The 13,642-nt window shown below is 46.0% G+C and overlaps 1 protein-coding gene across 2 annotated transcripts; it reads right to left on the bottom strand.

Moving 5' to 3' along the window:
- Positions 1–1,038: 1,038 nt before the first annotated feature.
- On the bottom strand, positions 1,039–13,404 carry ETV4 (ETS variant transcription factor 4). Of its 2 annotated transcripts, none has more exons than XM_071728510.1 (12): positions 12,999–13,404; positions 12,816–12,912; positions 12,534–12,632; positions 10,611–10,664; positions 6,968–7,094; positions 6,234–6,392; positions 5,621–5,865; positions 4,702–4,776; positions 4,534–4,602; positions 4,041–4,213; positions 3,220–3,321; positions 1,039–2,654 (listed from the first exon to the last, which is right to left on the bottom strand). In XM_071728510.1, the coding sequence occupies exons 1-12, from the start codon at positions 13,041–13,043 to the stop codon at positions 2,433–2,435; spliced, it is 1,467 nt and encodes a 488-aa protein (XP_071584611.1). In that variant the 5' UTR covers positions 13,044–13,404; the 3' UTR covers positions 1,039–2,432. The 2 variants fall into 2 exon arrangements, with proteins under 2 accessions (XP_071584611.1, XP_071584610.1); XM_071728509.1 differs by having other exon boundaries at positions 12,585–12,632; positions 12,999–13,403.
- Between the last annotated feature and the right edge of the window lie 238 nt (positions 13,405–13,642).

Raw genomic sequence — 13,642 nt, 5'->3', positions numbered from 1 at the left:
ATTGTTACCTCCAGTATCTTTCCCTAATCAGCTGCCTCTCCATCTTGCTGAACTGGAAACACGGAGTGTATTGACTCCAGCTCTCTGGTCTGGTTATTATAAGTCTCTGCCCTTTAGAGGTCACTTCCCCTCTATTATGAGAACCTGATCTTGCTGATTCCCAGAACTGCTCCGCAGCTATCGATCTGTCTGTTGTACTGACTTGACAAAACTGAGCAAAACACGAGCTAAAATTACATCCAAATGTGAACTAACTCCCCAAATTCCCTTTCTGTCAGGAAGATTGGCTGGGCAGTGTAGCCCAAAGACTACAGGATAAATTTAAGATAACCGGGAATCCTGCAGGTTGAGACATAGAAGAAAAGCAAGCTACTAGACTCATTCATTAGAAACACTGTTGCAGCAGGGTACAGCCTGCCACCTACGTGTCGCCTCCAGAAGCCATAATGACTTCCCTTAGAGAGGTCCCACTTGCAGGCACAAGTGTGAGAGGTTCCTCCACTTCAGGGTCATTCATGTTCTTGCTGTGTGGGTGGCTGGAGCCTGCCAGGGCTCTCAGTTTTGCTGCCTGGGACAGGGTGCCATTCCTTGCTGGTCTGCTCTGCACTGTCCTGGTCATGGGGCTGTCTCAGCAGATGGTAATATGCTTGTTTTCCTAGCAAGCAGCCTCGAAGTGCCACTGTGTCACTGAGTCAGAGATGAAGTTCAGGGAAAAGCTAATTAAAAGCCTGGAGCTTGGCTCAGTGGCCACTGGGCTGTCTGTGGGAGCGTGGGCGATGTTCTCTGCAGCTGCAGGGAACTGTTCCCCTGACACCAGGTGCAGCAGGAGGTTATGTATTTCATTGTGAATTTTCCAGTCCTGGTTATATGACTGGTTATTGTGAGGATGTCAAGGGATTAAAAAGTGTTCATTTCTTGAACACACATCCCTGAACTCTCTGGATTAGCTACTCAAAGCTGTAAGCTGGTGCCAAGGAGATAAGCAAAGCAAGGACAGAAGGGAAGAATAGCCAGTGGCTCAAAGAAGGTGCACTGGCCAAAGATATAGACCAATTTATTAACTATAGTATTTTTACACTCATAAATAGTAAAGGCAGCTTATATCACTGGAAGGGTTTCCCTCACTTCTGGGACACCAGAGGAAATGTGCTTGCTTGGTAGGAGCAGGGCCAGGAGCTGCCAGAACACCAAGCCTCTGGACTGCACAGGGCACACAAAAGCAGAGCAGACTGCTCTGAGTACCAGGGCCTCTCCTCTGGTAGGGAATGCTGCTTTTCCCAGCCCTCGTGCCCAAGGACAAAACTGGGAGGGTTGGCATTAACCATGCAGGGGTCAGTCCTCAGGAGAAATCAAGCTTTCAATTCATATACAGAATTTCCTCTACAGGCTACCACACTGGCAGCATTGCCAATGCTTTATATTCAGCAGCTGTAACAAAAATCTGAAGCAGTAGGAAACAGACTTTTTTCTATATGTATGTACTACACTGCTTTGGGTGTAACTGAGAACATTGTAAGAGCTACCAAATAAAAAGTGAGGCATCTCTCACTCATCATGTGGTGCCCAAATATGTTCATTATTGTGGAAAAATAGTCAAAGTCCAGTTAAGTTGCATGTTTTGCATTGGACTGCAGAGATAGCTGCCTTTCTATTATATCAGGATTTCCCTCAAACACACAAACATCTGTGAAGGTTAAATCTATATTCAGATATTAAGAACTATGTATGGTTTAGGTTACTTTGTAAAGCATTTTCTAAACACACCTCCACTAGGTTCTTGCTTCAGATAATTTTCTAGCCAAAGCCAGGGTAGGCAGGCTCAAGAACCTGACAGGTATTCTCTATTCCCTTGTGGGAAAGGAGTTTACAGGGGAGTTCACAGCACAGGGAAGAGAGACTCAGGGAGTGCTGCTTTGCAGCCATCCTGGGAAGAGGGCAAGACTGGCCTTGCAGAGGTGAGTCCATGTGGGTCAGAGCCATCCCTTGCTGAGGTTGGGTTATACAGAGATTCAGTACATGGACTGGAGGAGTGGAGTCAGCAGCAGTGTTATAGCATCCTCATAACTGAAAAAAGCCCAGTGGGACAGCATCTCCTCCTTTGCCAAAGACAGAGACTCACTTGTTTTGGATGGAGGAAGCAATTACCCAGGATGCTGCGGAAGCTGCAGCTCTGCTGCTTTGATGATGTCTGCGTCACTGAGGGTGAGTCCCATCCTAATAAACAGGAGGATCTTATCACAAGCACACAAGAGCCCAGTCAGCTGTCAGGTGATTATTCACATGTGTACCTGAACAATTTCCTGACCAGAATAGGTATTTCATAGCCTAATGCACCTTAGGCTGGCCTGGGAAAAAGTGGTTACTTATTGAATACTAACCAGACATCTCCTTATATACACAAGCAAGGGTGGCACAGCGTGCTCCTGGCGATGCTAATATGTGTAGCCTTTGCTGTAGAGATGTGGAGGGAGGCTCCCAAGGTCTGGCAGATAAGTGGCATTCTCATCCAGATGAGAAAGGGGCACTGTGTCCTCCTCACTGATCTGTCGGTCCAGCTCTGCCTTCAGTGTTGGCCGCTGGTTCTCAGGGAAGGCCAAGGAGAACAAAGCTTCAGGCTCACACACAAACTTGTACACGTAGCGCTCCCCAGCCACCTGAGGGAAGAGATCAAGATGAACGCTGCAGGTACACAGCCAGCACAAGTCACTGATCCTTTAGCAGTGGAGAAGGCTTGCAAAACCGTTTGGCTGCTCTAGCCCATTGCCTTGAGACATATCAGAGTTGTAAACTTCTCCCTGTGCTGTCCTGCTTCTCTGCTGCTCTGGTGGCTCCAGGGAAATGGGATGCTGACAGATGACTCTTTGTCCAGATCACAATAGCATCAACAGTTCGTGCTGTGACAATTACACTCCATACTTATCCTCCCCAGTGCCCTGCAGCTGGGAGATCCCGTCCCTACACCACATAATGACCAACCCCCTGGCAGCCTTTCTCTCACCAAGTCCAGCTGTCCTTGCAGCTGCATAAATTCCATCTCTCCTGACTGAAGACATATACAGAAAAGGAAAGAGATTTCCCTTTGGTTTATTTCCTGTATGCTGCCTAGATTCACTTAACTGCTGCAAACAGAGGTTAAGAGGAAAGAAATCTTAGGATTCCTGGAGTACAAGAGAGGCATCACCAAAGGCATAAAACCTGCCACCTGCTTTGCAAACTGACCTTCTGCATGATGCCTTTCTCATAATAATAACGAAGGGATCGGCTCAGTTTGTCGTAGTTCATGGCTGGACGGTTCTTCTGGATACCCCACAGCCTGGCTACCTGTGGAATAAAGCATCAAAGTGCATGAATGAGCATGACAAGGGTGAAAGAACATTATCCAGCTGATTCTCTTGAGAGCTGGTATCACAACACATGCAAACATTTGCAACATTTAAATAATAGACTCAAACAATAGTTATTAAGCATCTTTTCAAGAGTAGAACTCAAACTGAAGCACCCTGTATCACAGAGAGGAATTCTCCTTTCCACTACAGAACTCATTTGCTGTCACCACCTCTCCTCACTCTCCACTACTCTGAAAGCTTGAGGATGCCAAAGGGCTCCTTCATCCTGTGCCACACTTCAGCTTCAAAGATCACATGTTTACAAGGAGCCTGAGGAACATCTCTGTTGTGGAAGACCCATGTGCCTTTCTTCCTCCTACTACATGATTTTCAGCTTTGTTTGAAACTCAGAAATCTGTTGTAAGCACAGGTCACTGCAAGCTTGACACTGAAGTGTCTGGAGAAGTGGAAGCAGTTATTTGATTCTCAGCATTGCTGAGACTCTGAACTTACAAGCAGCCTTTTTTAAACCTGGTATTTGTGTGACTCAAGTGTTTTGACCTCTTCTAAGAACCTTAATTTGCTGCAGGCTCTAGCAAGTACCACTGGTAGGTAGGTGCCTTCACAGGGCAGAGGAAAAGCCACTTGCAGATTTGCAGCCTTAGAAACAATAGATGCTCCCCCTAAGCCTGCAGAGAAGCAAAATGGTTTCACCTCCTCTGGCTCAATGAGCTTGAACTCCATCCCTCTACCAGTCCAGGCAATGAAGTGGGAATTGGTTGGATCATCCAGTAAAGCCACAAGAAATTGCCAGAGCTGGAGAGATCCCCGTCTCTGGTACGGAGGTCCTTCCCGGTACCCTACGGCTTCTTGCTTGATTTCTCCTGCTGAGAAGAACAAAGTATTTCTGAGTGCAAAAACAGTTGTTTCCCTGGAATATTTCAGTTCATATAAAACAGAACAGCCAATTCACTAGCAGCTCTTCCAAGAAGAGCTCTGATGAACCTCTCAATTAAGATACATGTGCTGGAAGGCCTGTTTGCTTCTAAAAAGCTCAGGAAATGGGATACCAGAAAAAGAGATTTGAACCACAGCTAATACCTGCAAGAATACAATGTAATTAACTATGTGTCCAGTGGTCCACTGGCTAGCAAAGATGCTGGATAACCCTATCTTACACCCAAATTGGAGCCGTTCTTTCTCAAACCTTCAAATTTTTCTGGAACAACGCAGACATCATCAGTAAAGGGCCTCATCTGCTTGTCATGGCTGCAGCCTGAAAGAGAAAGAAACTTTGGCAGTCATAGAGAAAAATGGGGTAGTACTAGACAACAGTGCAGTGGGAGGGAAAAAAGACAGTTACTGAGTTTCTTACCTAATCTGTCTTCTGTATTTGAATGGCTTGGATAGCTCTCAACATTTATGTACATGGAAGGGCAGCCAGGAACATCTACAGAACAATTAACAAACTTATTAAAAGCACAGGAGACAGAATGATCTTGCTCTTCAGAGATGGATAGGTAAGTGCAGCTGTCTAACCAGTGTTCTCTTAGAGTCCTCCTGAAGGGTTAGTGGCAGACCAGTTATTTTTAATGTCCCAGCCATCCCACCACAACTTTACCTTTATTGTGCTTCCAGTCATGAATTACATTAGTAAATTTTTGATGTCCTTCAGAGCAGCTAGGACAGCCAAGTCAGTCACCTGTACCCTACTCTTAATACAATACCCTTGGACAATAGGATAATTTTGTATGGCAACTCTACACAGTTTAGTTTAAGATAAGTATGCTCCCTCCTGTTGTTTTCACAGGTGAGAAGGCATCACATTTTTCCAGGGGTGCTGTGATGATGCTAATGGAGTACAGCAGCATCTGGATGTTTTACTACAGGCAGTGTAGTGAGGGCCAGACAGTGTTGTGAGCTGCAGCTCAGTGTTGTGCAGTGCAATCCCTGCACCCACAGCAGCTTTCCTCTGGTAGTACTTGGAGGTTCCCTCCTGCTGCAGGAATCTGACAGTTTTTCTGTACAAGCTCCAACACATTTGTTTCCTTCCTTTCTGCTGCCATTTACAGAACGTTTTCAGAATTATTTCTTCAAAACTGACATGATGTTCCATGAGCTACCAGCTCACACATTTCCCTGAAGAGAAAAACTGTCTGTGAAAGTGGGAATGCCCTTTTCTCCATTTCTGATGATGGGAGTGGACTGATTATAAATTTTTGAGGATATTCACCCGTGAGGTGGCTCACTCCTACCACTACCCACTTTATGCAGTCTGAAAGAACTCTGCCTACCCGAGTCGTACACGTAGTCCATCCGCTCCTGCTTGATCACCATGGCTGCTGGATACTGATTGCTGCTGCCCACCTGGCTGGCTTGCTCATACTGTGGGTCATGGTACTCCTGTTTGAAGCCCTGATGAGGGTACTGGAGGCAGGGCTCAGACATCTGGTGCTCATAGGCAACGGGATCTTCTTGGGCTATGCCCTGGGAGGAGGGGAAGGAACAGCACATCTCCACTGGTGGCTGATATGTAGAGCTAGAAAAGGGGAGAGGACATGGGATGGTTGCTTTCTTCTTGGACCTCTGATCTAGGCTCTGGTGAAGGGCTTGTTGAGGAACAGAAACTTCCTCAGCCTGTTAGTGGGACTGTAGGAGCTTGGGCAAGGAAGGAACACCAATGGAAGATGTTTCCAAGGTGAGCTACATAACCCATCATTCAGAGAATCTGATGGACTTAAGGTTATAGATTTAATCTTCAAACCCTAGGCAGCAATGGTGGGATCTTGTGATTGCTGGAAATGGAGCTTTTTAATGTGGATGCTGCAGCCCTCCTCCCTGAACCACCAAGGAGGGCAATCCTTGGGAATCCTTCAGGGAAGTGGTTACCTCTTGGCAGTAACTCACCTGTTTTCACTGAGGTATCCACAGCTGGATGTGGGATGGCGTGGCCCAGCAGGGGTCAGGAAGCTCCTGTCCTCTCTAGGGAACTGTTGGAGTGGTGACTCTATTGGGGTTCTTGGGTTGGGGGACTTGATTCCAACTTGTCTGGATTGATCATAGGCACTGGAAAGTCAAACAGATATTGGAGCTTTACAGTTCTCTGAGAAGGACTTGTGGCAGCACCCGAGGAGGTGTCACAGGCAGACACACTGTCCCTCTATGCATCCACCTAGGCCAGAAAACTACCACCAAAAACTTATTTTGTGATTATTGGTTGTCCCCATGCAACAATAGCTATAAGCCTTTAAGCAGAAAACTGAAGAAGAAACCATGGTGTAACTCAGCCAAGTAGCTGGGACTGGTGTAGCTGACACCACCTGGTGGTGTCAGGTACAGCACAGATTTTGGAAAGCAGTGGTGTGAGGTGTGTGACAGAGATCAGCACTGCTCTCAACATCAGGACAGCTGAGGAGCAGCACTAGGGAGCAGGAAAAAGAAGCAAGCCCAGCTCCACTTTACACAGGACACTACTGAGCTATCCAGTGCAATAAATGGCAGCCTGAACAGGCTGCTAGGAGCTCACCCACTGCCCTTACCAGCAGGCAGACCAGAGTGTTGTCACAACACTTCATTATTAGATAATGCAGTAGCACTTATTTCATACCAGCTCCTGCCCTCCCCTGTGCAAGCTGCATTACCTGGTGTAAAGGCACTGCTCGCCATTGTGGTACTGGAATGGTTGCTTTTGGTTGCAGGACACTGTGGGGTCCAAGGAGGGACTCTGGGGTTCCTTTTTAATCTTTGCAGGAGGACTATGAAAGGCTACTGTGGGAGAGAAATGAAAGATCAGGTAGATACTTTTCTTGTTTATGGAGAGAGATTTTTACATCCACTAAAAAGTGGAGATGCCACCACCTTGTCCTTGTTCAGCTTGCTCTGAGAGAAATAAAACACCAATATGCTCAGCTGTTCCCTGGACTTTCCTGAGCTCTGCCCTTGATTTAGTAAGGTTTGTATGATAGAGCATCCTTAAAAGAGCAAATCTAAGGTAGTACTAACATGCTCTGTGATAATCCAGTTTACTTTGAGAAGGATTTGGAATTGGGTATTTCCTAAGCTGTTCAGGGCTGGGCAGACGTTTTCTGTTACATGATAAGGGGCAGCATGCACATACTCCATTTTTCAGCACATGAAAGTGAAGTTTTGCTTTGGGTGATGCAAAATGCTCTTTCATGAACATCCCTGGTAAACACACCTTGGAGTAGCATTACTGTGTCACACTGCATTGAATTGTCATGCAATAAGGTGACACATTGTAGACTTCCTTATAGTATTGTTTGTCCTGTAGGACATTAAATGAACTACAAATGTTTTTGTACATATAGCTACAAAAGCTGAAGGTTTTCTGTGAGGAAATACTAATATATGTATTACCTACTATTGCAGGCTGTCACCAGGCTATTTTGCTCATAGACACATCTACAGGTAGTGTTTTCCGAAGGACCTAACCAACTTAGTTAGCTAAAATCCCTTTTCCAAAGGAAATAAATCAGTGTTAAAGCATAGTACAAAACAGAAATATGACTTACAAGGCCTTGCTTTCACTATAATATACCTCAGAGTTCAAAGATCAGCTTGCAGTCCTCTCAGAAGCCTCCCTTGGATTTATCTAATTTTATTAATGGTATTGGCTTTATGATTCCTGGGCAAGAGGTTCCCACACTGGCATTCAGTAGCTACCTGTAGAACTTCCAAATGCAGGTTTCCCTTTGCTGAATCACTTCTATGCTAAGAGTCCAACATCCCTGAATGAGGGATTGGGGGAATCTCATTACTGCTCTGCTCATCTAAAACCACCAGTGACAGTCCAGAAAAAATATAAAAAAGGTTCCTTTTAATTTTCTGTGCTCTGGTCTGTCAAAGGATATTTCTGGGCTGGTTAGAATTTCATGAATAACAAATGTGGGTTGCAGTTTATAGCACCAGGAAATAGGATGTGGGTACTGTTAGGCCTTATGCTTAATTAAATCCAGCAGGGAGCAAAACTTTCTTCACTAGTTCCTTAGGCAATCTTATGCTGGCTGATGGACATGGTAAGCATCCACCCTTGCTTCTGAGCTCTGCTGCTGCTGTTAGGAGATCCCTGACACTTAGGTAGGAAAGAAAAGTAACCCCAGAAAGGCACATAGGTCTGGGCTTGTTTTGCAAACAGGAAATATCTGCCCTCCAAATCAAAACTGTAAATTTTTAATAAGGTTAGCTCCAGTCCTTCTTCACCAGCTTACTTCCCTTCCACCTTTTCAAGCTTACACTGTACTGCTTAGAAAGCCTGGGATGTTCAGAGCTGTGATTACAGCTTTAAGGATGGAAAGTAACATCCAGATCTGTTAATACTTAATTTTTGCTGAGATTATTTCAGGGCTGACCTGAACTGTGTGTGGACCAGCAATCCCCGGGCCAGTTCTCCCTCACATAAAGGATTAATTGTCCCTTCAGAAGTGCTGCAGCAGACAGCTATCCAAAGGACTGCCAACTCCTAGAGCACAGGATCTTAAGGCCACTTTTCCAAAATCCTTCCCCAAAATTCATTCTTTCAGCAAGAGGGAGAAAAAAAAAACAACCCAAACCTGACTCGTTTTGCCTGTGTCTGGTTTTAGCCTACACCAGAAAAGCCTTTTACCTGCACTCCTCAGGGACAGCTGCTTCCACAGCCAGTCCTGGGGCTGTTATCAATCATAGCAGAGGGACCTGTTCCCAAGCAGCTCTTGGCAGCATCCAGACTGATGGCAGGTAGGAGAGCACTGACCTAGCAGGCCTGCCCCACACCTGGGATGGATTTAATATCCCAAGTGTGACACTCCTGCATCTGTATAAACACCCCCAGGCCCAGGGATGGTTCAAAAGAGAAAAGGGGTTTTGTATGCCTGGGGCATCCATTTCTTCTGTCACTGCAGCTCTTTGCAATGTATGGAATAAACAGATATGTAGAAATATGTGAAAATGGCAACATATTGGCTGAACACGTTGCAGGGGAAAAAATAAAATTCTCTGTTCAGTGCATTGAAATCCATTGAAGTTTCAAGAAACTGGATGTGCTGGGAGCAGCCAATTCTTCCTAGCCCGTGATAGCTGGAACAGGCTATTGCATTACAACTGCTTCATTCATTCAGAGTGAAACATGGGATCAGCCCTCTCTTCAGTTCTAGGTCAAAAAGAGGAAGGAACAAAATGTATGACTCAGAGAGCAAGCCTGGTTGTGCTGCAGGACCGAGTCCTGGGGAAGGAGGTAGACAAGAATAGCCAGTAAAAATGCTTTCTTTTAGTTTTCATGGGAAAACTGCCCTCAGCAGAGAGGGATGTCAGCATAAGAAGGGCCCCAGTGCTGACTGCACCAGCTTTAAATAAACACTTCTGCTTTCAGTTAGCTGCTGGCCAGGAACATGCCCAGGGAGCAGTGAGGCATCTTTTAGCCGTGAGATGCCTGTCAAAAGCCAGGCTCTGGGTTCCTGTGGCTGCTTCCAACTCAGAGCTGCTCAGAACAGTCTTTATTCACTTCAGACATGAGTCTTAGCCCAGCATCAGCTTCCAAATGAAAGGGTTTCATGCTGTGAAGAGGGACTGAAGCAGGCCCAGTGTGAGAAAAGCAGAAAGAGTTGCACGGCGTTGTGGGGCTGATTCCTCTCTGTACACCTGTACCTATGCACCATTCAGCTCCTCTGTGAGGTGAAGTGCTTTGAGCAGTTCTCAGAGCAGGAATCTGTGGTACAGCCTGTACACACCACATGTGCAGCCTCTTCAGCAGATACTTCCTGAGAACAGAGAGCAGGTAGGCTGGGGAGCACAGCTCTCCGGGGGTACTCTGCCCTAATACATCATCTCACAGAGGCCACGCTGGCAACAGATGCTCAGCCAGAGGCCATGCAGGTAAACAGAGCTCCAAAAAGCACTTGGAGGAGACACACACCAATAATTCCACGTACAGCAAATTTCTTTTGCTTTAGGAGGTGTAAATAGCAGGACTTTTTCCCTTGATTGTCAAAGCTGATTTTGACCCTTGATTTTCTCAGCTGTCAGGGGTGCCTGATTATTCACATACATCAACTAAAATACACATCTGTTAAAACAACTCTGCATAAAGGACTATGGCACTTATAACCACACAAAAAGATACTTTTCTTTTGTCCAGATACAGACAGTTAGCCTGGATTTTATGTCACCATCACAACGTGTAGAAACGAGTAGTTTAGCCTCGGTATCTGTGTTGCATTTACATATTTGTTTGGTTTACAGTGTATCCTGCCCTTCTCCCCCAAGAGACCTGATCACTTGCATGCTACTTACAGTTTTCTGAATGAAAGTCAGGCACAAATTGCTCATCACTGTCTGGAACCTGAGCTGCCATGAGAGGAAGGGAGGAAGGAAGAGAAGGAGAAGAATTAGATTTGGTACTTTGTATGGTATATTCAGCAATAAGGCAGAAATAAGGCACTACAGGAAAGATGTGAGCTCTCTGCTGGGGTCCACTTTAGTGGCTAAGGATACTTTCCCTTTGGGATTATAGGATACAGTTCTGCCTGCAGATTTACACTGCAGCATTTCTCCCTCCCTTACAACAACATTATCATCTCCATGTTAAAAAGCTTCAGGCTTATTGCCTCCTTCAGTCAAACTGGTGACACATCAGAAGTTGATGCCTCTTCATAACTCAGGGCATTAAATTTATTTGGGCTTCCATGAAAGACTATGCAAAAGCTATAAAGCTGACATGGAGAGAGTTTCCCACAGCATCCAAAATGGGTATTTTCATATGTCTAATTGTTTCTAGTCAATTAATATTTCCAGTTTGCTTCCTTCCTAGGTTTGTTACTCTTATTTCAGCATTAACATGGAACTGTAAATAAAACAGTAAATTAAAATAGCTAAATTTCTTAACAAAATGTGGTAAAGGCAGCGAAAAAAATTCTGTATTTCATATTTTCACTTTCTTTTTCTTCTACTTTGTTTAGGAAGGTACTAAGTTTTCAGTTGTCTTCATCACATGAAGAAATCCTAACATGTACACATGTACTTATGAATTCATTCAACATTCTGCTACTGACAAACAGATTGCCAGAGATTCTATGAAAATTCATTAGATTAGTGAGCTAAAAATCCTAACAAACATTAGGAAGCCTAAACTTAAAAGTGTACCAGATATCAGTTATAAGAGCTGCCAATAAAATAAGCTGCCCAAGTTTAAGATTTAAGAGAAAACAATCTCAAGCATGTGTGCCTTTTCAGCAGGCCTATTAGATGACCAGCAATTGATACTTATTTTTCTGCTCTGATGTAATTTAGTCTAATGTTTCAATCCTGGAACAGTATCCAGATAAGTCTCCTTACATTTTTAAAATCCTCATACTCCAGAGAACTGCCTGATCAATGTAATTTCATTTAAGTTTGAAATGACCATGAAAGATTTTTTTTTTTTCCATTTAGTAGTCTTCCTTAGTTAGCAAAGAGCTTTTTGGAGGTTTAAAAAAATTAGCTGTTTGACAGGATTGTCCTTTACTTGTGATAAAATGAGGGAAAATAACTCTGCTCAAAATGCCATGCTTATTTTGATATTATTATTCTCATATATCTGCTAAGTACCTATATCATAGTAAGCACTTTCATATTTAGCAAGTCTGTACTTAAGGATATGTTTTGAATTTTCTGTAAAATGGATCAGTTTTAATAATTGAATTAGAGGAAATTCACCATACTGCTTAAAACTAGTTTCCCTTGGAATTAATGGGTCTCTCTGGAATTTTAAGTTTTCTCTTCCTTGAAGTCAAAATGCAAAAAAATTAAGACTCCAAACTGAACAGTGGGTGCATTACAGGAAGGTCCCTTCAAAGAATTGACTTAAAACCCAAACAAACTAACAAACAAAAAACCCCCAAAAAAACCTCAAAAAAACCCTGAGACAAGCACCTTGCTCCCCAAATTAAAAGAACAGTTCATTGTTTGTTTAAAAAAAAATTTACAACGTTCTGGCAACCAAGAAAGATAAGTGACAAATTAGCACAAAACTGAACCAGTTACAAGTAGCCTGAACCGAAAATTGCAAGCAGGAAAATGGGCCAACTGCCAAGTTCCATTCATAAGCAAATGCCCAGCACAATAATGGGATTCATGCGTCTTCATTTACAGAAGCCAGAGGATGGCAAGTCTGAAAAAAATACTTTATGTTGGAAGAGTGGCAAACGAAGCAAAGGAGCGGTACAAACGTCGGAAGACAAGCAACTGAAAGGCGAACAAACCCAAAATGAGCAAGGGGAAGGAGCCTACCTTCTGTCAGCCAAGTCTCCTGGAACTGGCTCAAGTCCTGGAAGAGGTCTGCACGAAAAGTGAGACGTTTCCTCAGTGGAGCGCCGGGGAGGGACAGCAGGATGCTCCAGAGACGGAGATGATACCGGGCGGAACGAGGAAGTGGGGGCAGAGACTCAAGGGACGGACCTAGTCCCTGCCCAGAAGCCTTCGCCCTCCCCATCCATCCCTCCACCCCCCAACTCCCGTTACCTTCCGAATCCTGCGCAGCCGGCAAGCCCGCCTCACCGGGTCTCTTCCGAGCGTCCAGCTGAGCCCCGCCGCCGGAAGCCGCCTGGCCCGGAGGCTGCTGCAGGAGGAGCGGATCAGCACGGGGAGCCCTGACCGGAGCGAACCCCAGCCCGGAGCCCCCCGCCTGGCGGAGCCGTCGCTCACCTGCGGGAAGGTGAACGGCACCTGCTGGTCCAGGTACCCCTTCATCCCGCCGCCCGGGGGCTACCTCCGCGGTCTCGGGGCCGCGACTCTCGGCCGGCACCTGGGGAGGGTGCGGAGGGGCTCCGGTGGGCCGGGCCGGTTCGGCCGACGCCTGCCGAGGGCAGCGGCCGCGGCGGGATCCGCACGGCTCCCCGCACGGCTTCCCGCACTCCCACCCTCCGCAGGGGCGGCGATCGCGCCGCAACTGCCAAAACTTGGGATACGAGGCGGGATGAGCCCCCGCCGCCCCGGGACAGCGGCCTCCGGCCGGGCCGTGGTCGCGGCCCACGCGGAGCCCCGAACCGCCCGCCCTGCCCCGCCCGCACCCTCAGTCCGCCCCGGGCTCGGCGGTTCCCATTGGCGCGGCGCCTCCTTCACGGGCTCAGCTCGCCTGCTCCTTTGTTTCATTGAGTTTGTGAATGAAGCCCTGTGTTGAAACACGCCCGCCAATCCCAGCTCTTTTCTGGCCCCCACCCAGTGAAAAGTGGGCGTAGCTTTAGCCTTCATGGCCAATCAGATCGCAGTTCTTTGATACTCATTCAAGGACGGAGCTCCCATTCATAAAAAAAAGAACCTCCCGAAGTTCATTCATGAAAGGCTGCAAA

Source organism: Heliangelus exortis, chromosome 29 (assembly GCF_036169615.1).
Source record: "Heliangelus exortis chromosome 29, bHelExo1.hap1, whole genome shotgun sequence".
Taxonomy (NCBI): domain Eukaryota; kingdom Metazoa; phylum Chordata; class Aves; order Apodiformes; family Trochilidae; genus Heliangelus; species Heliangelus exortis.
Note: the sequence above shows the minus strand (reverse complement) of the source record. Positions and strands in the feature narration are given on the sequence as shown.